Consider the following 21,413-nt stretch of genomic DNA (forward strand, 5'->3'; position numbering starts at 1 on the left):
AACATCCTAATAAATACAACGATTTGTAGCAATCATAACGCATAGATCATATACTGATTCACAGTAAAGAAAAAAGTGCAGTATTTGAGAAAGGCTACCTTCAAGTGATAGAACAACATTAATTACAACAGAAATCAAAATATATTTTCAGGTGTGTGAATAATAATAATAATAATAATATATGTATTATATACAGCACTTGCATTTAAGAACCTCAAAGTCACTGTAAAAAACTGATTGGCTTCAACAGCTTCAGATGATAAGGCATTGAGGTAGTATGGGTAGGCAGTAGCTTGAGCATACAGTGGCTTGCGAAAGGATTCACCCCCTTGGCATTTTTCCTATTTTGTTGCCTTACAACCTGGAATTAAAATAGATTTTTTGAGGGTTTGTATCATTTGATTTACACAACATGCCTACCACTTTGAATATGCAAAATATTTTTTATTGAGAAACAAAAAAATAGAAAACTTGAGCGTGCATAACTATTCACCCCCCCCCCCCCAGTCTCTTGGGGTATGTCTTTATAAGCTTGGCACATCTAGCCACTGGGATTTTTGCCCATTCTTCAAGGAAAAACTGCACCAGCTCCTTCAAGTTGGATGGGTTCCGCTGGTGTACAACAATCTTTAAGTCATACCACAGATTCTCAATTGGATTGAGGTCTGGGCTTTGACTAGGCCATTCCAAGACATTAAAATGTTTCCCCTTACACCACTCAAGTGTGGCTTTAGCAGTGTGCTTAGGGTCATTGTCCTGCTGGAAGGTGAACCTCCGTCCCAGTCTCAAATCTCTGGAACACTGAAACAGGTTTCCCTCAAGAATTTCCTTGTACTTTGCACCATCCATCATTCCTTCAATTCTGAACAGTTTCCAGTCCCTGCCGATGAAAAACATCCCCACAGCATGATGCTGCCACCACCATGCTTCACACACCAAAAATCTCAATTTTAGTCTCATCTGACCAGAGTACCTTCTTCCATATGTTTGGGGAGTCTCCCCTTTTTGGAGTTTGTGCACCAGATGCAAATTTCTGTTTGAAAAAGCTAGCCTTTGCTTTCCTGATTAATGTCATCCTTGCCTGGTCTGTGGGTTTTGGTGGGTGGTACTCTCTGGCAAGGTTATTGTGATGGCATATTCTTTCCATTTTTTAATAATGGATTTAATGGTGCTCCGCGGGATGTTAAAATTTTCTGATATTTTTTTATAACCCAACCCTGATCTGTACTTCTCCACAACTTGTCTCTGACCTGTTTGGAGAGCTCCTTGGTCTTCATGGTGTCGCTTGCTTGGTCGTGCCCCTTGCTTAGTGGTGTTGCAGACTCTGGGGCCTTTCAGAACAGGTGTATATTTATTTTTATAAATGTTTTATTTATTTCACCTTTATTTAACCAGGTAGGCCAGTTGAGAACAAGTTCTCATTTACAACTGAGACCTGGCCATGATAAAGCAAAACAGTGTGACAGAAACAACACAGAATTCCACATGGAATAAACAAATGTACAGTCAATAACACAATAGTGTGCAAATGAAGTAAGATTAGGGAGGTGAGACAATATATAGGCCACAGTGGCAAAATAATTACAATTTAGCAATTAAACACTGGAGTGATAGATGAGTAGAAGATGAATGTGCAAGTAGAAATACTGATGTACAAAGGAGCAACAACGAAAAAATAACAATATGGGGATGAGGTAGTTGGGTGGGCTATTTACAGATGGGCTATGTACAGGTGCAATGATCTGTAAGCTGCTCTGACAGCTGATGCTTAAAGTTAGTGAGGGAGATATGAGTCTCCAACTTCAGGGACTTTTGCAATTTGTTCCAGTCATTGGCAGCAGAGAACTGGAAGGAAAGGCGGCCAAAGCAGGAGTTGGCTTTGAGGGTGACCAGTGAAATATACCTGCTGGAGCGTGTGCTACAGGTGGGTGCTGCTATTGTGACCAGTGAGCTGAGATAAGGCGGGGATTTACCTAGCAAAGACATATAGATAAACTGGAGCCAGCCGTAGAAAAATGCTTCTTGAAATTCTCGATTATCGTAGATTTATCGGTGGTGACAGTGTTTGTTAGCCTCAGTGCAGTGGGCAGCAGGGAGGAGGTGCTCTTCTTCTCCATGGACTTTACAGTGTCCCAGAACTTTTTGGAGTTTATGCTACAGGATGCAAAAAAAAGTCTGAAAAAGCTAGCCTTTGCTTTCCTAACTGCCTGTGCATATTGGTTCCTAACTTTCCTGAAAAGTTGCATATACTGAGATCATGTGACAGAGGCTGGAGTTTCGGTTTGACGGCTTCGATGTTCAACTCCTCTCTATAGGTAGGCTGGAGTTTTGGTTTGACGGCTTCGATGTTCAACTCCTCTCTATAGGTAGGCTGGAGTTTTGGTTTGGCGGCTTCGATGTTCAACTCCTCTCTATAGGTAGGCTGGAGTTTTGGTTTGACGGCTTCGATGTTCAACTCCTCTCTATAGGTAGGCTGGAGTTTTGGTTTGACAGCTCCGATGTTCAACTCCTCTCTATAGGTAGGCTGGAGTTTTTTTCAACTCCCGAAAGTGTAGGACACAACTTGTTGATGCTTCGACTCCTGTAAAAATGCCCAAAAATATACATGTGATGTACATACCCACTGGTCAAACACTGGTTGAATCAACATTGTTTCCATGTCAATTCAACCAAAACAATATGTTTGAGGAGATTGAATCAACGTGGAAAAGTGATTGTATTTGCAAAAAATCATCAATGTAAGGGCATTTCATCTTTTTTTTCACCTAATTTTTCACCTAAATCCAACAGCATGCAGATTTTTGGGGGTTGATTTCATGTTGAATTCACAATAGTTGACAACTGATTGATGTCTGTGCCCAGTGTGAAGTAGATTCTAAAGAAAAGCGACTTACTTGTTGAACCTGATTGATAAGCATGTGAGGGACTCTATGATAGACATAAAACAAGGCAGTCAGTGATATCTTCTATTTTGCACCTAGTACACAAAAGATTGGGTCTGCATTTCAGCTTGAATTTAAATTAAGGGAGCATATATTTATACACAAGGCACTGTGAAATTTGATAGAAATTCAAATGTGTTGTCATTCAATTCCCACTCACCTCTGAAAATATATGTTAAAAGACATCCGAACAGAAATCCTAAGAGCAATTTTATGATCCCGGGGACGCGGTTCTCCCCCTCCACCACCACGTCAGGCTTTGGCTGTTCATCTGAAGACGTAGGGAAAGAAAAAAATAGTATGGTAGCAAGGTAAGAACACAAATAAGGACTCAGATTCCTCGCCCAAAGATTGATGAATACACCAGTTTTTCCTGGTCAGGTCATGTGTTACTGAAATATATACTGGCCCTAGAAATGACTGTACCTTGGCATATCTCCCTCACAACCTTAGAGGCGTTAGTGAGCCCGTTGCTGGCAGTACAGATGAAGATGACATTTCTATTGGGGCTGTAAGATGCCCAGACAACAGAGACGTTGGCGTTGGGACTCCCCCTCCAGAAGGAGCCGTCAAACGAAGCTTCTGGCTCCCAAGAAAATCTGGTGTCCTTCACCGAAGAGGAGCACTGAAGAGCCATCACACAGTGTCCGTCCTTCAGAACGCTGAAGACCTTTTGAACACTAGGCTCAACGAGACGCTCTGGACATTTGAAGAGAAACAAAGAAAGGTCTTGTAAATAGATAACACATTTTACATTAGAAAAAAATGCAATGAAATTTGAATAAAGTAGAGATAAAAATGAACACTGAAAATATTTTAAAGAATAGTTTTGCCTATAATAGGCTAGCAAACTAGTGAAATGTACAAAACGTGAAATTCCCAAACTCTGGAGGGTGATTTATGCCCAACGAGTTACATTTTTGGGGACTCTTGACATTTTTGGCTCACTTTGCACCCCTTGAGGCAAATCTTGTATAGATCTTACAGAGTGCTCCTTTAAAACAGGGCACAGTTGTGACTGAGACTCTTACCTGTCACAGTGAGCGGTACCTTACTGATCTGCTGCTCCCCCTGACTGTGTGTGAGGAGAACAGAGTAAACCAGTTCATCCCCTCTCTGTACATCTCTGATCTCCAAGTCACCAGACGAGGTGTTGAGACTCAGTCGACTCTTAAACTTCCCGAGCCATTCTGTGTTGCTATTTCTGCTCCTGAATGTTGCGATCCAGGTGTCGTTGTTGTATATGGACCACGTTATCTTGGTGATGTGCCAGGATGGATTGGCTCCAGAGGATAAGGTGACAGACTCTCCCAGGTAGCCAATGGTATCTCCCATCACCACTGAAACATAACAATGAATCTGTTACTGTAATAAAATGTCTGTTCTGATGGTGATGTTTACAGGAATAACTAGATGAAACACATCATTTATATAATAGTAATATAACAGTATATGTTTCTCTTTGGATATAAAATAATCATCATCATCAATATTCTGATGGTATCAACATGAATTACTATATACATTATTAGCTAAATTAATTATTATTCAGCAGAAAAAACTGCAAAGCAGGTTGTATGATAACTGTAAATTAATTGAAACAGGAATAGTATAGATTTAGGACACATAGGACATCATTCACATGACCATGTTTTTTAAATCTGGAACTTTCTCTGAGTTTCCTTTTTCTGTTTCGATCATGTGGTGAGACTTTCGCAATACATATCAAATGGAGGATTTGGCATCTCAACCTTAAACACATTGTATCAGAGCTAGAACAATGTTGTCAAGACACAGAACTCTGTGGCCTTTTGAAAGAAACAGGAAACACATTTTTCCAAATGTATTTGCCTTCTCAAAACCTAAATGCATTCACCCACACTATATTATACTTCAAAATTGCAAATACATTTATCAAAAGAACACGACTTCCTGCAACAGGATGAACGCAACCATACTTATCTCTCGAGTCCAAGCAGACAAAACAGTAGGTTTTAAAAATCCCATTAGATCAATATATATTTTTTTGCAGTCACTAAATCATGATGTTCAAAATTGGAAGTATAACTATTCAAAGGTGCAACATTATGGGAAATGTCTCTCCATTTTATGCATAGATCACCAAACAATGTCATACACATCAAATCAAATGTTATTACTGATTTTTACTGAGTATTAAAATAAGAACATTGTGTGCAGGATTCATTCATCGGTATCATCACAATTCAATTCCATGTTTTCAAAACAAAGGCTGGTTTTCTCATAGTTTTGTAGACTTTCCATTGGCATATGGAAACACAATAGAAATAGAATAGAAATAGAATTAGAAAGGTGAATAGAATGGAGCAACACAACTGAATCTTTAGGCCTCAATCCAGACCAAAGCAAAGCTCTATAATAGAAGGTCACAATGTTGGCGATGATGACTTAGGTGAAACCCACAGTTACATATAGGAAACCCAACTCTCGTTTGTTACCTCTTTTGTTAACTAGGCAAGTCAGTTAAGAACAAATTCTTATTTTCAATGACAGTGGGTTAACTGCCTGTTCAGGGGCAGAATGACAGCTTTGTACCTTGTCACCTCGGTGATTTGAACTTGAAACCTTTCGGTTACTAGTCCACCGCTCTAACCACTAGGCTACCCTGCTGCCCCATCTCTTGTCTAGATCTTTTCATATATTGTACATGGTTTGACACTGATGGAATGATTTACAATTCCATGCAGTAATATTTATTTAATGATTGTCGGGAACAGTGAATAAAATTGCACACATTTCTCTTCTGATGAACACAATGTGTTTATGTTCTGTGATCCAAACACTTAGCAGTGAATTGTGTTTTCAGTTATGACATTCGACATTCAGACATTCGTATTTAATATTTTGGAAAAGGTGGTATGCAAGTCAGGGACAAAGTCAAGAAACTGATCAGAAGTTCTATGCATGTATTTGATCAGTTGATCATTGCTGTTCTGCTATAGATACAGTACGTTAAACGCGATTGAGAAAAACTATAATACTAGATGTGATATGGACAGAGGAAAGTTGACTGTATACCTTGATGTTTGCTACACACCATCAGTGATGGAAAAAGTACCCAATTGTCACACTTCACCAAAAGTGAATATACCTTAATAGAAAATGACTCAAGTAAAAGTGAATGTCACCCAGTTAAATTCTACTTGAGTAAAAGTCTAAAAGTATTTGGTTTTAAATATTCTCTTAATAAGTGTGTGAATTGGAATAATGTTCTGTCCTGCTAAGCATTTGAAATGTAATAGTACCTTTGGGTGTCAGGGAAAATGTATGGAGTAAAAATGATTTCATTTTCATTAGGAATGTAGTGGAGTAAAAGTTGAAGTTGTCAAAAATATAATAGTAAAGTACAATACAGATACCCCCCAAAACTACTTAAGTAGTACTTTAAAGTATTTGTACTTAATGAAGTGTTTTACACCACTGCACACCATTAGATTTCTTAAGGTGAAAAGGTGACATCATGGTAAGTGCCCTCGTCAGGGTTTGAGGTCATTCCCATTTAAATGTAGGAGATCATTTGAAAGTCCAATTCAAAGATTTTCTTTAAATTCCAGTAATATAATTTCAATTGACATCCTAGATTGAAATGGAATTCACCGCAATCCTGCCTCTTGTAGCTAATTTCTGAAAGATGACAGACAATATCAACAACAACAGACATTTATCAACACTACCAAGCCAAATGGAAAAGTACAGTAAGCAGCCTACCTGATAAGACTGTTAGGAGAGAGAGAACTAAAAGTTCTACACGTATCATCTTCAACAGCACTTTTAAAATGGACCCTGTTCGTCTCTGACATAGCGTCTTACTTATAGCGTCAACTTCCTCTTTCTGCTATTTACAGTGCCTCCAGAAAGTGTTCACACCTCTTTACTTTTTCCACATTTTGTTGTGTTACAGCCTGAATTTAAAATGGATTCAATTGACATTTTGTGTCACTGATCAACACACAATAGCCCATCATGTTAAAGTGACTTTTTTTTTTGGAGTTGCTTTAAAAGATGATATTGAATGGTCTAGTACATTTCTTGTTGTTGCCTAAATTGGCTTTGAAAATCTATGTCAAGACTTAAAAATGTCTAGCAATAATCAAAAAATCAACTTGAAATAGCTTGACGAATTTAAAAAAGAATAATGGGAAAATATTGTACATTTCAACTGTGCAAAGCTTTAGAGACTAATCCCAAAACACTCACAGCTGTAATCGCCGGCAAAGGTGCTTCTACAAAGTATTGACTCAGGGATGTGAATACTTACGGTATGTAAATTAGATACTTATGTATTTAATGTTTTATATATTTGCCAAAACATCTAAAAACATGACTTTGTCATTATGGGGAATTGTGTGCAAGCCAAAAAAAGTAGCGCACACAGTTCTTTGTGAATAAATTATTCCTTAGCATGAACTCGAACTATGAAAATAATTATCAATATCATCCCAATACGAGGCTAGCAGAAACAAAAAGAGGCTCATTTGAGAACTATTCTAGGGCACGTGTTATAAACCTATCAGGCGTATACCAGAAACGTCCCTCTCCCACCCCCCCCCCCCCCCTTTCACAGTAGTTAACCACAGTCATTTTCTGTTAAAACTTGCACCTGCAAAATGTTCAGTGGAGGAAAAAGTACACAATTGTCCTACTTGAGTAACAGTAAAGATACCTTGATTGAAAATGGCTCAAGTAAAAGTCACCCAGTAAAATACTACTTGAATAAAAGTCTAAAAGTATTTTGGTTGAGTATCAAGGAAGGAAAAAATACAGATACCCCCAAAAACGACTTACTGTAAGGGGTATTTAAAAATACTTTTACTGAAGTACTTTACACCACTGAAAATGTTCACAGAGAGGTGATGACGGCCCAGTGGAGCAGTTGATACACTATTTAAGACCATTTATGTATTAATATTAGCAGAATTGAGAAGTGTTTGAGTAGAGGAAGTAAGTATCTTCTGCGTGACCGGCGTAACACTTCTCGTTTCCACCCCTTTTTCCACAGAACTGACTGACATTTAAACAGCAAATGAATCATGCCCCCACACACCCCCACGCAGAGCTTCCATGACAATGTGGTCTGTAGGGTCTCTCTGCTGACGTGAAACTTCCCTCCTGTTCCAAACAATGTTGAGGTCAACTCTGCTCTCACTAAGAACATACAATACATTGTGAAAGAGCGCGAGAGAGCAAGAAAGAGCGAGAGGGAGAGAGAAAGACAGTCAGACAGAGAGAAACAGGCAGAGAAAGAGACAGAGAGAGGGGGGGAGGGGTTAGGGGACTTTAACAACACCACATAGCATCATATCAAGAGATCATTTATTAAAAAGGCTGTAACAATTTTGTCCTAAAATGATCCAATATTAAAACATTTTTTCAACTTCAAATGTCTTTACATCACATTGGTCTTAAAAAACAAGGTTAGGGACTTCACTTCGACATGAAATGAAACAAAAAAAAATGCAGCAAAAAATGTAACTTTACAAAACTACATGCATCAGGGTTCATAATGAAATGAAGGTCTAATAAACATACCGTACACATGTAAAAAAAAAAAGGGATCAAACCATTTATTCACAAGACTACTGTAGCTGTTAGCCGCCAAAAAGGACAAGAACCATTGTGTGTGCAGGACCTATGAGGACTGTTACGGATATTCATCTCAGCCTGTGAATCGAAACAAATCATCAAGCACAATGTTTCCATATTACTCACACCTTAGTCACACCACGCACTCAATACAAGAGGCTGCTGAGGGGAGGACGGCTCATAATAACTGTAATGGAGAGAATGGAAAGGTATCAAATACGGAAACCATGTGTTTGAGGAGTTCGATACTATTCCATTCCAGTCATTACTATGAGCCCGTCCTCCCAAATAAGGAGCCACCAACCTCCTGTGACAACGGTGTTTTTATTATTTTGTAGTTCTGTGTTTTGGTCACATGTTCAGAACAGTAGTCATGTGGTACACTATGGCTGTGTCCCAAGTATCGCTCCTTCCTCAAAGATGTCACTTGACTTGTTCACGTCCCTTCCCCGATGTGATGGTATATGAAACTCCCTCTAGCCCATGCCTTTACCAATCCAATGCTTTTAGACTTGTGGGAAGAAGTACAAAATTGCACACTTCAGGAGAAAATAGATGTTATTGGGACGCGCCCCTGTATCTGGAGTTGAGTGGGATTTGGCACAAAGAAACAAATTAATGTCTCATGACAAGTGGTTCTGTTTTCTTGTATCTGTTCCTCCTCCTTCATTATAAAACCAACACTGGAATACAGATAAAAAGTCCAACATAATATTATCCATTAACGTCACAAAAACATTGTATTTCTTATAAAAAAAATGTTTAAAGCCGGTTAGTGTTTCACCTAAACATTCGTCAGCTGTCTTGAAGAACCCACAGTAAGCAGATTTAGTCCAATGAAAATAACAGTCCGTTTATTGGTCTATTCAGTGATATTTCAATCACCTGATTGGTTGATGTAGTAGCTGATTTGCAACTACAGTTTTTACTTGAAACTTGACTTTTCTAGTTATTTTTCATACATGTAAGTGTTCCTATTCACATGTATCTGTTCGTTGAGCCTATACTGCTTAACAGCCCATCAGCTTATTGGTTAGTAACATCAGGGGCGCAAATTAGGTATTAGAAGTGGGGGGGACCTAATTATTATTATTATGTTAATTTTTGGTCTGATAAACACTCCAAACAGCCTATTCAACCACTCGGAGGTGTCCGCATGGTCCTAAAGCACACCGTTTCCTCGTTTTGTATCACATTCCTATGATAAAACTGGGGAGCACAAAATGCAATTTCAGAATGTGTGTGTGTATGGGGGGGGGGGGCATGTTCCCCCGTCCTCAGTGAAAGTTGCGCCCCTGAGTAACATAGTAATGTCAACTTCAATAGGCTGGTTGTGAATTTAGTGCAGTTATTGCCAAGGAATGACAAACATACTGGTCCCAATGACTGTAACAAAGTAACACACACACACAGTTAATTAAACAGGACGACCACAGTGGTCTCCCCTCCAGCCCTTGGTGGCAGACGCCACATACATTTCCACTGCTTTGTGTGAAAAGAGATAGCTGTCTAGACAGTGCTACATCTAGGATGCGTCTGAAATAACCCTCCATTCCCTATATAGTGCACTACTTTTGACCAGGGCCCATAGAAAATAGGGTACAAATGTAGCTCACTATATAGGGAATAGGGTGCGTATATATGCTGTGGAATGTAGAACCAAGAAAGTCTACTATGAGTTTTTCTAACCAAAATCTGGGGATTTTGAGAAAACACAGCAATTGAGTTGCGTTGAACAGTCATCATCATCATCATCGTAAAGGGTTTGGGGTGGCTTTAAATCACATAAGGTGGTTATTACATCGTTATAAACAGAGCTATGAGCTGTATTAAGGTCTGTGTAAGTGTAATAACTCCCTAGGACTCTGCACAGTCTTGGTAGCAGTATCAAGCTTACATGGTGTCAACACACTCAGGTCTAGGTGAAGTGTCTGATTGGATTGCGGAGTGTCTGATTGGTCAGTTAAAAACAGTAAGAGAGGACCCAGAGAGTTGGGCTCTGAGTAAAAATGAAAATGTGTCACTCTCTCTGTTCCTTTCCCCATCTCATATTCTCTCTACCTCTCTTCATTATCTCTTTCTTCACCTTTGTGTCTTCTCTCCCTCTCTCGCAGAGGTCAACGCTGAGAGTTGGGCTTTGAGCAAATTTGAAACATAGTCTCTTTTCCCTCACTCGTATCATCTCTTCTCCCACCTCTATCCTTTAATTTCTTGTCTTCTCTCCATTTCTACACAGAGGTCTCCGACTGCAGCCTCATGACGAACTTGTGGCTCTTGGGGTCGATAAACTCCTCCCCCAGGTGGAGGAATGGGAGGGGCGCCACAGTGACGACCAGGGAGAAGTCGAGTCGGCGCAGGGAGAAAACCAGACCCGGGCGCAGGGCAGACGTCACCGGCTCCTCGCTCACCAGGGTCCACTGGCGACCCCTACCATTCTCCCGTTGGTACTGCATGGTAGGGCCTGGGGAGAGGTAGCGCTCTAGAAAGGCCTGAAAGAAACACACAGAGAGAATGAGATAAGACAGTCTGACAGGGTGCCACATCTTGTCATATCGAAAGTGGGGCAACAGCCATGGGTTCACTTTCTCTCAGGGGAATGTTAAGTAGGCTAGATATGATTCATCGAGTGATTCATGCTTATTCTAATCCCGTTATGGTCATGAATACCTCAAGTTGAATATTAGGTCATGTATGGCTGTTATTTTTAGTGGTCATGTCAAGGGTATAGAGATCACATCAAGAGTGTATGAATCTAAGGGGCCATTATGTAAGTGTGTAGGGGTTATATGAAGGGTGTAGGGGCTATATGAAGGGTGTAGGGGCTATATTAAGGGTGTAGGGGCTATATTAAGGGTTTAGGGGCTCACCTTGGGGGTCATGTTAAGGGAGTAGTGGTCAGGTTAAGGGTGTAGTGGCTCACCATGGGGGTCATGTTGTGCGTGATACAGAACTGCAGGTGGTTGATAATGCTCTCCATGCTGTGATAGGGCTGCTGGCGCGTGGTCCTCAGGTACTTCTGCATGGCCCGGGCCATGGGGGCGAAGATGGCCTGAGCCGCCTCCCGGGGGTCCATCACCTCACGGGGGTGTTTGGGGGACGAGGCGGCCGGCTCGTCGTCCTGGAGACGCTTGATGTGCGTGAAAGCCTCCTCTACCGCCACCACCAGCCTGGGAGGAGGTAGGGCATGTGTTATGGATGTGACGTTTTAGACTGGCATACACTTCCTGTATGTCTTGTCTTGGGGGCACCAATGGCAGCCTTTTTAAGCTTTAAGTTTTAAGTACTGCCAGCCCTGTCTGACAAGCTCAGTGTCTCTCCTCTCCTCACCTGGCCTTGCGCTTGCGGACTCTGCGCTCCATCTCTGCCTCCTCGTAGTAATACTCGTTGTGGGAGTTGTCTCTCCTTCGGGCCGCCGCAGCGATCATCGCTCTGGACTGACCTGTCGAGTTATTGGTGCTGTTCTCTGGAGGATAAATCACGATCAAGAAAAAAGCAATCAACATTTTAAAAAATGTGCTATTCATTGAGCAAAGAAATGGCGTCACTATTGGAAGACAATAAAGACAGGGGTGAAAAGTGACTGAGGGAGAAAAGGGATGAGAGGAGGAGACGAGGAGAGAAGGAAGGATAGTGTCGAGTCTTACCTTCTCCCAGAGTGTAGACTTTGAAGCCAGAAGTCTTCTTAGAGAGGATGGACTTGGGCAGGTTGAGGAGAGCAGGGTTGTAGACTGGGAAATCACTGTAGTACTGGTCCAGCACCCACACTGCTGCTCTCTGGATACTGGAGAGAGAGACACACGGGAACCTTTAATGACCTGCCATTACTATTTCAAAATGTGTTTTATTCATTTAACTAGGTAAGTCAGTTAATAACACATTATTATTCATTTGACCTACACCGGCCAAACTGGGACAACTGTGCGCCACCCTACGGGACTCCCAATCAATAACTAGTGGAGCAAACACAAACTCTCCCATTGCACCATACTCATGAGTGCTTTCCAAATAACTTGATGCAACCTAAACACTCACCATACAAATGACACACATATGCAAATAGCCCCAACAAACAGGCTGATGAGGTAATGCAGGTTTCAGTTCAGCTGACTGAATGATGCTAACGGTCTCTGAAACTAACACCAAAGCTGAGATTATGGTATGAAACATGCAAATTAACACCCCAAAAAATAGCACCTGCAGATACAGGAAACCCACACTAACACACTAAAACACACACATCAACAAACTCACATTCCATGCTTTATGAAAAACTACACATGCACAAACAACATTTATGAAACGTCACAAACACACCCACCTGAGGTGTCCCACATTGTAGAAGTGACTAGCCCCGTCTGTGGTGCGCACCATCTTGAGGCAGAAGGCAGGCTGCAGGTGTCTGACCTCCAGCAGCACTAAGGCCAGGTACTGGATGAAGAGCAGGGCATCCACCAGCGACGCCGCGTACCCCACGATGCCTCTATAGTCCCTCTCCCGGGGCTCCAGCACGCGCACGCCGTAGAACAGCCAGTAGGACGCTACAAAGAGGAAGACGAGCGCCAGCAGCAGGCAGCGGAAGACGTAGAGGCGGGGCAGGGTGGCGCCCGGCGGGCGCAGGAACAGAGCCCAGGTGGAGATGAGGAGGACCAGGAGTTTGAAGGCCAGTGAGACGTAGAGGCCCTCGCAGGGCGTGCCGCAGGGCTCCAGGGACTCACGCCACAGCAGCTGGGGCAGAGCCAGGAAGGCCAGGGGAGTGACCAGGGCGAAGAGGCCCAGGACGGCGCCCAACGCAGGGCCCAGGAAACGACGGCATTCCAACGGGGAGGACTCCTCGAGCTCCTTAGAGACGCGGGTCAAGTCCTCGTTAGAGACGCTGTGTTCTGACGTGCCAGTCTGCACAGTGGTGGTCTCACCCCAGTTATCGTCCTGGAGTAGAGAGAGGTAGAGAGAGAGAGAAAGAGAGAGAGAGATTATTTGAGCATATGTTTGGAGGTCATAGGGAGAGGAAATATTACCTGAACAAATGAAACAAGAGGATAATGAGAAGGAGACAGATTAGAGAAAGACAGAGAGAAAGTCAAGTAAAGGTGGAGGATGACAGAATACAGACAGATAGATTGGTCAGGGTAGTGATGGGAAATGTATTGTAGGAAAGGACTGAACTCTGACCCTGTCATCTCCACGGGTGGACTCTGTGTCCAGTAGAGGCTCTCCGGGGGCCTGGATGGTGACTGACTTGTCTCCACGACTACTGCCGTCTCTGCTTTTGGAGCGGTGCCTGTCCCGCCTATCCCTGAAGATCACACACAGAGACAAAGGGTTAACCCTAAAACAGGTCCTACTTCCTAGAGGTTAACCAAACCCCATCGTCTAAAATATCACACACACTCAAAGCTTCTATAACGTAGGATATGTGGTCACACGCAAGTTAAAGTGCATTTACAAGAGACTGAGTGTGTGTGTGTGTGTTCTGAGTGTACAAAACATTCCTAATATTGAGTTGCACCCCCCCTTTTCCCTCAGAACAGCCTCAATTCGTCAGGGCATGGACTCTACAAGGTGTTGAAAGCGTTCCACAGGGATGCTGGCCCATGTTGACTCCAATGCTTCCCACAGTTGTGTCAAGTTGGGTGGATGTCCTTTGGGTGGTGGACCATTTTCACCACGGGACACTGTTGAGCTGTAAAAAACCCAGCAGCGTTGCAGTTTTGACACAAACCTGGCACCTACCTGTTCAAAAGCACGTCAATCTTTTGTCTCACCCTCTGAAGGGCACACATACACAATCCATGTCTCAATTATCTCAAGGCTTAAAACTCCTTATTTAACCCGCCTCCTCCCCTTCAATAAGTGTAGATGAAGTGGATTTAACCAGGGACATCAATAAGGGATCATTGATTTCACCTGGGAAGTCTATATCATGGAAAGTGCAGGTGTTCTTAATGTTTGCTACACTCAGTGTATATATCATGTATGTGTTACCCACCTGTGCTTCCTGGAGCTGCGGGAGTGCGAGGACTTATAAGAGTAGCCTGAATACTGCGACTCGTTGTCCATGTCGGAGGCCGGTGGGCGGGGTTTGCCCCTGTGGGTCCCTCCTCCCCCCGTGCCGCGCTCCCCGGCTCCGCCCAGCTGACTCTTGCGGTGGCTGATGGACTTGGAGGAGAGGGCCAGAGGCAGGCGGAGGAGCTCAACCTTACTCCTGAGGGAATCTATCTTGGAGGCCGGAGGAGAGGGGGAGGACAGACCTGACGGCAGGAGGGAGAAGAAGAGCAAAGGGAGAGAGAAGGAGGGGAGAGAGGGGGGAGGAAGAGAGCGAAGTGGTGGGAGAAAAAGAGGAAGAGATATAAAACTGTTTATTCATCAAATCACACTTTATTTGTCACATGGGACGAATAAAACAAGTGTAGACCTCACCGGGAAATGATTACTTACACGCCCTTTACCAACAGCGCAGTTCTAGAAGAGTTAAGAAAATATTTGCCAAATAAACTAGAAGTAAATTTTTTTTTAAAGTAACACAATAACGAGGCTGTATACAGGGGGTACCGGTACTGAGTCAGTGTGCGGGTGTACAGGTTAGAGGTCATTTGTTCATGTAGGTAGGGGTGGAGTGACTATGCATAGATAATAAACAGTGAGTAGCAGCAGTGTACAAAACAAATTGGGGGTCAATGTAATCATGATTAATTGTTCAGCAGTCTTTTGGCTTGGGGGTAGAAGCTGTTAAGGAGCCTTTTGGTCCTAGACTTGGCGTTCCGGTATCGCTTGCTGTGCGGTAGCAGAGAAACAGTCTATGACTTGGGTGACATAATTTGAAAATGTTATTACCATGTAATGTATTTTATTACCATGTTAGTAGTCCTATCAGATAGGCAGGCTGTCACAACAGGACTGAAGGGAAGGTGGTGGAAAACACCAGAGCTCAAAGTGATGTAAAGTTGATATAGCGCTCTTTAAATAGGATTCCAAACAACAATGTCTGTCTGGGATAGTGTCATGAAACAACTCAGTGAGTTGTCAGCTTGCTTTCGTCCGATAAATTAGGATTATTTCACAGCCTGTGTCACAAGACACACATGGAAGGAAGGATGTTCCATCATTGGGAGCTGGGTTAGAATAAGAGTTGGGTTAAAATAAAGTCCTTTCTCGAAGCAGCTGAAGAAGCCTCACGATGAAGTTGTGGAAGGACTTCAGAGGTTTTACCTCTATGGTATCCCCCTGTGGTACAAGCCCAATATTACCCCTCATACGTTAGTTCAGATGGAAAATACACACCATTTAACAGCAACAAATTAGTTTCACCAAGCTGACAGGAGCTTGTTACTGCTTTTCATATTCCTGTTTGTGCATGCACTACACACACACACACACACACACACACACACTAGAAACACACACAGACACTGCATTCCCCTACCATCCCCTGTGGTCTCCGGGGCAACAGAGCTTGGCTATTACTATGGGGATGAATGAGAGACAATGGGTGAGGGGATGGGGGCTTGTTGCCATGGTGACCTGACTATCAACTACCCACCCTCTCTCTCCCTTGCCTCTTCGTCTAAAATAACTCGATCAGAAACATTTCGATTCCGCTAGAATGTGTTGCAAAGACCAATGTCCAATGCCATTTTAGCTGGACCAGTATGTCTCTCTCTTGTCAGAGAGGCACTGATTACTAATGTGATAATGTGTAGTGAATAACCACCTCTGCACTCTATTTCTGTCATTCTCACTCCAATTCACTCAGCTGTTTATGGGACCACATAATAGGTTTCATGTGAGAGTAAGACATGAGCTCCCTGGTTAAAAAACACACACACACACTATTCATACAAATGCCAATGACATTAGCTAGAATTCGACACAGGGTTTGTAGAGGCCTAAGAGGCATGATGTGAGTTACGACCAAACCATTTGAAGAGCAACCAGAACAATGTGAGGCCTTTTGCAGAACCACCTACCCAGAAAAATAAACTGTGTGCCCAGGCATTTTAACCATTGAATGAAATCGCTGAAGAAGAATGAAACGCTTATAAGCGACAGCAACCCACATCTAAAAACAGACGTGGCCATGTATCACTCCCAGGGGAATAGGGTTGTTTTGAGAAGAACTGACCTACACGAACCTAGCAGGAACCATAGGTCTAATCAAACTAATCACAACAGACAGCTTCAGAAACAGAAGGATGCTAGGAAGTTATACATTGGGATATTAACATTGCTAACAGAGGGTGTAAGTTAATAGTAATGTCAGCCGTAAAGGTTATTATAACTTGAGGATGCCTGGAGCACCATTACTGAGTTCAATCAGAGTTCACCCTCTGAACTGTTTAGAGCAGCTGGCATTGCTTCCCAAGCAGCAAGGTATTATTGTGATGGGTGTGTGGTCATGGGTGTGTGGTCATGGGTGTGTGGTCATGGGTGTGTGTTGTAGCCTATTGAGGACATTACATGCACTATTATTCTCCATTTCCTCTGACCCATTTAACACCAAACACCTTCATTTGACCTTTATTTAACTAGGGAAGTCAGTTAAGAACAAATTCTTATTTTCAATGAGGGCCTAGGAACAGTGGGTTAACTGCCTTGTTCAGGGGCAGAACGACAGATTTTTACCTTGTCAGCTCGGGGATTCGATCTTGCAACCTTTCGGTTACTAGTCCAACGCTCTAACCACTAATAGCTGCCGTATTAATGCAACAACACAAGTCTAGAACCCAACCACCAGTTTGTGGGACTAGTGAGCGTGGAATATTGTGTGTTGTAGGTTGTGTGTGTGTGTGTGTGTTCCAGCTCTCTGCAACCATTTGACTGTAGGTTCCTGATTTAGACAACACACAAATGCTCTGAGTGTTCCATCTGAAAGCTTAACAGCCTGTGACTTCAAAACACTTCAAGATTGTTTTATGGGCTAAAAACAACCAAATGTAGGTTATTTGGTAACCCAGCACTGGTTAAATAGTAGACAGAACATGTTATTTTGACCCAGCCAGCTGGGTTGCATTGGGATTACCCAAACATGGGTTCATTTGACCTTCAGTTGGGTATTTTTACTCTCACGCTGGGTTGACCTAGCAGCTGGGTCTTTTTTAATATAACCCTTAGGTTCTGTTCAGGAGGCGTGACTTATTAAGGCTGCGTCTTTCAGCTAGCTCTTATCGGTCATCCGTAGAGGTAATTGTCATTCCCGTTCATCATGTTAAGTTTACATAGTGCAAATGCAGACTTTATTATTATTTTACACATTATGGTACACCACCTTATTGCATCCCAACAATAGGCTTTTAGGGAATTCCTACACTTCTGTAAGGATCATTAAAAACGTAAATGTTCAACCTTAGCATATGAAAACTATACAACAGAACAGATGAACAGGAATGACATTTAGTCTCATGGGTGGCTAAAAATAATTATCTGAAAGCCACGCCCCTACTAAATTAGGCCTCCAATCTTCTGATCTTACCTGCTGGGTCATATCTCAATAACCTAGCAGTTTTTTTTTTTTTAAAGAAAACAACCTAACTAAGTGACCCAACACCTGCAACCCAGCAGTTAGGTCAACCAAACAAACCAGCTTTTTTTGTGTGTGTAATAGGCTTTAAAAGTTCTACAGTCCCAGGTGGCACTGCTGTGTCTGAATGCCTGCGGCTCCCATCCCTTCCACAGGCCTAGATGAAAGCCTCGGTGAGGTAGTCGGGATCTGGGGGGTGGCGCCGCCTCGGCACAGAATAACTAAATTAATCGACCCACAGGCTTCATGGGGCCTATCCATTACGCACCGGCTCATTCCTCTGGTTGACACAATGAGCCGCATGAAACTCAGACACGCAGGAATTACGAAAGGGTGAGGATAACCTATTTTACTGTAAACCTATTATTGGTGTTTACCCAAAATATTACGTTTCTCAGTAAAGGTTAATACGAGGCGACATGTCAAACCTCGTCTTGAAATAATGTATCAAGTCTCACGCCCATGCAGCAGCACGGAGATGTGGGTTGTCGATACAGATTTTAGGGGACTAGGCTACATTGAGTCTGGTTGGAAAACCACAGCATGCTGCATTCATCAACAAACTACTCTAAACCAGTTTTATACATGTGCGCATATTTGGCACACGTACGTAAAAGTGCAATTTGGGTGGAGCACTTAATGTTGTTGCCTGGAGACATGCAATTCAAACTCATGAGATTCAAATCTGACATTACTTTCTGACAGAACCGCAAATCAAGCCAGATTGGCGCATTACCTGTAAAACAATGTCGACGGATGAAGTTATAATTAAATATGCAAATAAATTGGCCAATTGTCCTTTCCATCAATGCCACTTCATTAATCATAAACAACCAGCCAGCAATTCAAGGACTTGAATTGAAATATTAACGGTCTCAGTGCTTTAGAGGCAGTGAATGACAAACCTGGCAGGAGAAAGAGAATGTTTTAATGAATTTTAACAAAAAAATCTAAACACTCCGAGCAGTTCAGAAAGCTTACCTTTATTTTCAAATGTGCTACCCAAATTGGTAAAAAGGGAATTGTAGCCAAAAAATCTCGACACAAAGAAAATCCCAAACAGTGATTCAAATCAGGCGGCTGGGATGTACACATATCCACATTCAGTTTCCTTCCCAACAGCACCTTCCAGGGACGAAGGGTTTGTAACTTAATCGCTCTTCAAATACGATATCATTTTCTCAACTGAAAATCATCCAGGCTATACAAAAGACATGAGACGCATCCCATTCTCGGTTTCTGCATCTGTTCTTCGCTGGGAGCCCCGCTGCGTGTGTGAATACGGACATTCATCACCGAGAGGGGTGCGCAAGACAGTTAAACGCTCCACATGATACGCAAAGCTTTTGTGTTACATTAATAATCACATAATAAAATTCAGAGAAAATCCAAGTGTATGTTATATCAGGTAAATTATATCAATTCCACTTCGCAGTTATGCGAAGTCAAAATATATTGCGCTTTTGTTCTGTGGTTCCATTTAATGGCAAAACAATGCCGCCGGGTATGGGACAAACGCTCGCTCCCCTATCCAAAGGGCGAAAATCCGCTACAAGGTCCCTTCAGCCACAGTTTTTATTTTGGTTTCTGTGTCCTAGTATGGAAACGGTTACCCTCTGTCTTTCTGGATAACTAGGATTCGATTAGTTTTTCATTCATTCAAACCCCTCTTGCTCTTTGCTTAAAATCAATGGCCGGCCTCCCTCCACTCACTGGAGTCCTCAACAACGACGCTCCGCCTCCTTACTCCTCCACCGCCCCCTCTCTATCTCTCTCTCTCCTCCTCCTGGTTCTGATAATTCTCACCTTCACTTTCGCTGGTAGACGAGGCGAGTGCACGGCATAATCCTTGCTCCCATTTCACCTCTATGAAGACAATCACAGGACTGCAGTTTGTCCAATGAGTTTTACTACAGACGCTTAGACCTAATCCCCCCCAAACTGTCCGTTTCATTTAAAGCTGCCTCTGACCCGTGGATGCTCCTCAATTTAGCAAACCTAACAGATGTAGGCCTATTCCACGTATTCTGTGCTCCAGAATTAGGCCTATGACCCAAAACCCTACACTTATTTATTAATTACATGTCCGAGCTCTTGAATGTAACCGAATATGAATTTGGAAAGACATATAGATAGGGCTCAACGCATGTGCAGCAGTGCATTGAATGCGATTTCTCATGCGTCAGTTGTAGTGCAACAACACCTGTGCCGCATTATAAAACATGTTTAAACACACTTTACTCTGACATGCATTGTCTGCTCGACTGGAAAGTGCCTTAGGCCTACTCAGAAACCTACCACCCATGCATGCACAAGTCCCCATAAAGATATAATATATCCAAATATATCCTCTTCCAACTCCATCGTGTGAATCTCAATTGTTTTTCGCTCTCCTCGCCTCCTTTTCAAAACGCATGTGACCTTAGACCACTGCTCCCGACCACTGCATCTCAGTGCGAGAGGCGTCACTACAGTCCCTGGTTTGAATCCAGGCTGAGTCACATCCGGCTGTGATTGGGAGTCCCCTAGGACAATTGGCCCAGCGTCGTCAGGGTTTGGCTGGGGTAGGCCATCATCATAAATAAGAATATATTCTTAATTGACTTGCCTTGTTAAATAAAAGGTTAAAAAAATATATAAAAACATTTCAATTGTGAAAAGTCTGTGGTTCCTCCCCTCATACACCACATGAGCAAAAGTATGTGGACACCTGCTCATCGAACATCTCATTCCAAAATCATGGGCATTAACATGGAGTCCCCCCTTGCTGCTATAATAACCTCCACTCTTCTGTGAAGGATTTCCACTAGATGCTGGAACATTGCTGTGGGGACTTGCTTCCATTCAGCCACAAGAGCATTAGTGAGGTCGGGCACTGATGATGTTGGGTGATTAGGCCTGGATCGCTGTCTGTTTTCCAATTTATTCCAAAGGTGTTCGATGGTGTTGAGGTCAGGCCTTTGTGCAGGCCAGTCAAGTTCTTCTACACCGGTCTCGACAAACCATTTCTTTATGGACCTCGCACAGGGGCATTGTCATGTTGAAACAGGAAAAAGCATTCCCCAAACTGTTGCCCCAAAGTCTAGAATGTCATTCTATGCTATAGTGTTAAGATTTCCCTTCGCTGGAAATAAGAGGCCTACCCCGAACCATTATTCTTCCTCCACCAAACTTTACAGTTGGCACTAAGCATTTGGGCAGGTAGCGTTCTCCTGGCATTCGCCAAACCCAGATTTGTCTGTCAGACTGCCAGATGGTGAAGTGTGATTCATCACTCCAGAGAACGCTTTTCCACTGTTCCGGAGTCCAATGACAGTGAGAGTTACACCCCTCCA

General features: G+C 42.7%; 2 protein-coding genes across 4 annotated transcripts; both read right to left on the minus strand.

Moving 5' to 3' along the window:
* Positions 1-423: 423 nt before the first annotated feature.
* Positions 424-6,805, minus strand: LOC110531572 (SLAM family member 8). 2 transcript variants are annotated; one of them, XM_021614811.3, is made up of 6 exons: positions 6,690-6,805; positions 3,974-4,282; positions 3,369-3,641; positions 3,103-3,213; positions 2,895-2,928; positions 424-2,581 (listed from the first exon to the last, which is right to left on the minus strand). In XM_021614811.3, exons 1-6 carry the CDS (start codon positions 6,736-6,738, stop codon positions 2,503-2,505), a joined length of 855 nt encoding a protein of 284 aa, XP_021470486.3. In that variant the 5' UTR covers positions 6,739-6,805; the 3' UTR covers positions 424-2,502. The 2 variants fall into 2 exon arrangements, with proteins under 2 accessions (XP_021470486.3, XP_021470488.3); XM_021614813.3 differs by lacking the exon at positions 2,895-2,928 and having other exon boundaries at positions 6,690-6,792.
* Positions 6,806-8,277: 1,472 nt separating this feature from the next.
* On the minus strand, positions 8,278-20,006 carry LOC110531571 (vang-like protein 2). Of its 2 annotated transcripts, none has more exons than XM_021614809.3 (8): positions 19,060-20,006; positions 14,551-14,812; positions 13,734-13,857; positions 12,883-13,490; positions 12,209-12,345; positions 11,892-12,027; positions 11,485-11,731; positions 8,278-11,053 (listed from the first exon to the last, which is right to left on the minus strand). In XM_021614809.3, the coding sequence occupies exons 2-8, from the start codon at positions 14,619-14,621 to the stop codon at positions 10,793-10,795; spliced, it is 1,584 nt and encodes a 527-aa protein (XP_021470484.1). In that variant the 5' UTR covers positions 14,622-14,812; positions 19,060-20,006; the 3' UTR covers positions 8,278-10,792. The 2 variants fall into 2 exon arrangements, with proteins under 2 accessions (XP_021470484.1, XP_090039732.1); XM_090183606.1 differs by having other exon boundaries at positions 13,734-14,244; positions 19,060-19,770.
* Between the last annotated feature and the right edge of the window lie 1,407 nt (positions 20,007-21,413).

The sequence above is a fragment of the Oncorhynchus mykiss genome, chromosome 9, assembly GCF_057628025.1.
Source record: "Oncorhynchus mykiss isolate SJ-2025 chromosome 9, ASM5762802v1, whole genome shotgun sequence".
NCBI lineage: Eukaryota > Metazoa > Chordata > Actinopteri > Salmoniformes > Salmonidae > Oncorhynchus > Oncorhynchus mykiss.

Bases quoted from the DNA above. Each gene is read 5' to 3' on its own strand.
- LOC110531572 (XM_021614811.3), bottom strand. From the start codon at position 6,738: ATGATACGTGTAGAACTTTTAGTTCTCTCTCTCCTAACAGTCTTATCA. The intron at 2,929-3,102 runs GTGAGTGGGAAT...TGTCTATCATAG, and splicing joins TTTAACATATATTTTCAGAG to AGTCCCTCACATGCTTATCA. The intron at 2,582-2,894 runs GTAAGTCGCTTT...GCATTTTTACAG, and splicing joins TTATCAATCAGGTTCAACAA to GAGTCGAAGCATCAACAAGT.
- LOC110531571 (XM_021614809.3), bottom strand. From the start codon at position 14,621: ATGGACAACGAGTCGCAGTATTCAGGCTACTCTTATAAGTCCTCGCAC. The intron at 13,491-13,733 runs GTCAGAGTTCAG...TCTCTACTCCAG, and splicing joins CCACCCGTGGAGATGACAGG to GACGATAACTGGGGTGAGAC. The intron at 11,732-11,891 runs GTGAGGAGAGGA...ACCTCCTCCCAG, and splicing joins GTCCGCAAGCGCAAGGCCAG to GCTGGTGGTGGCGGTAGAGG.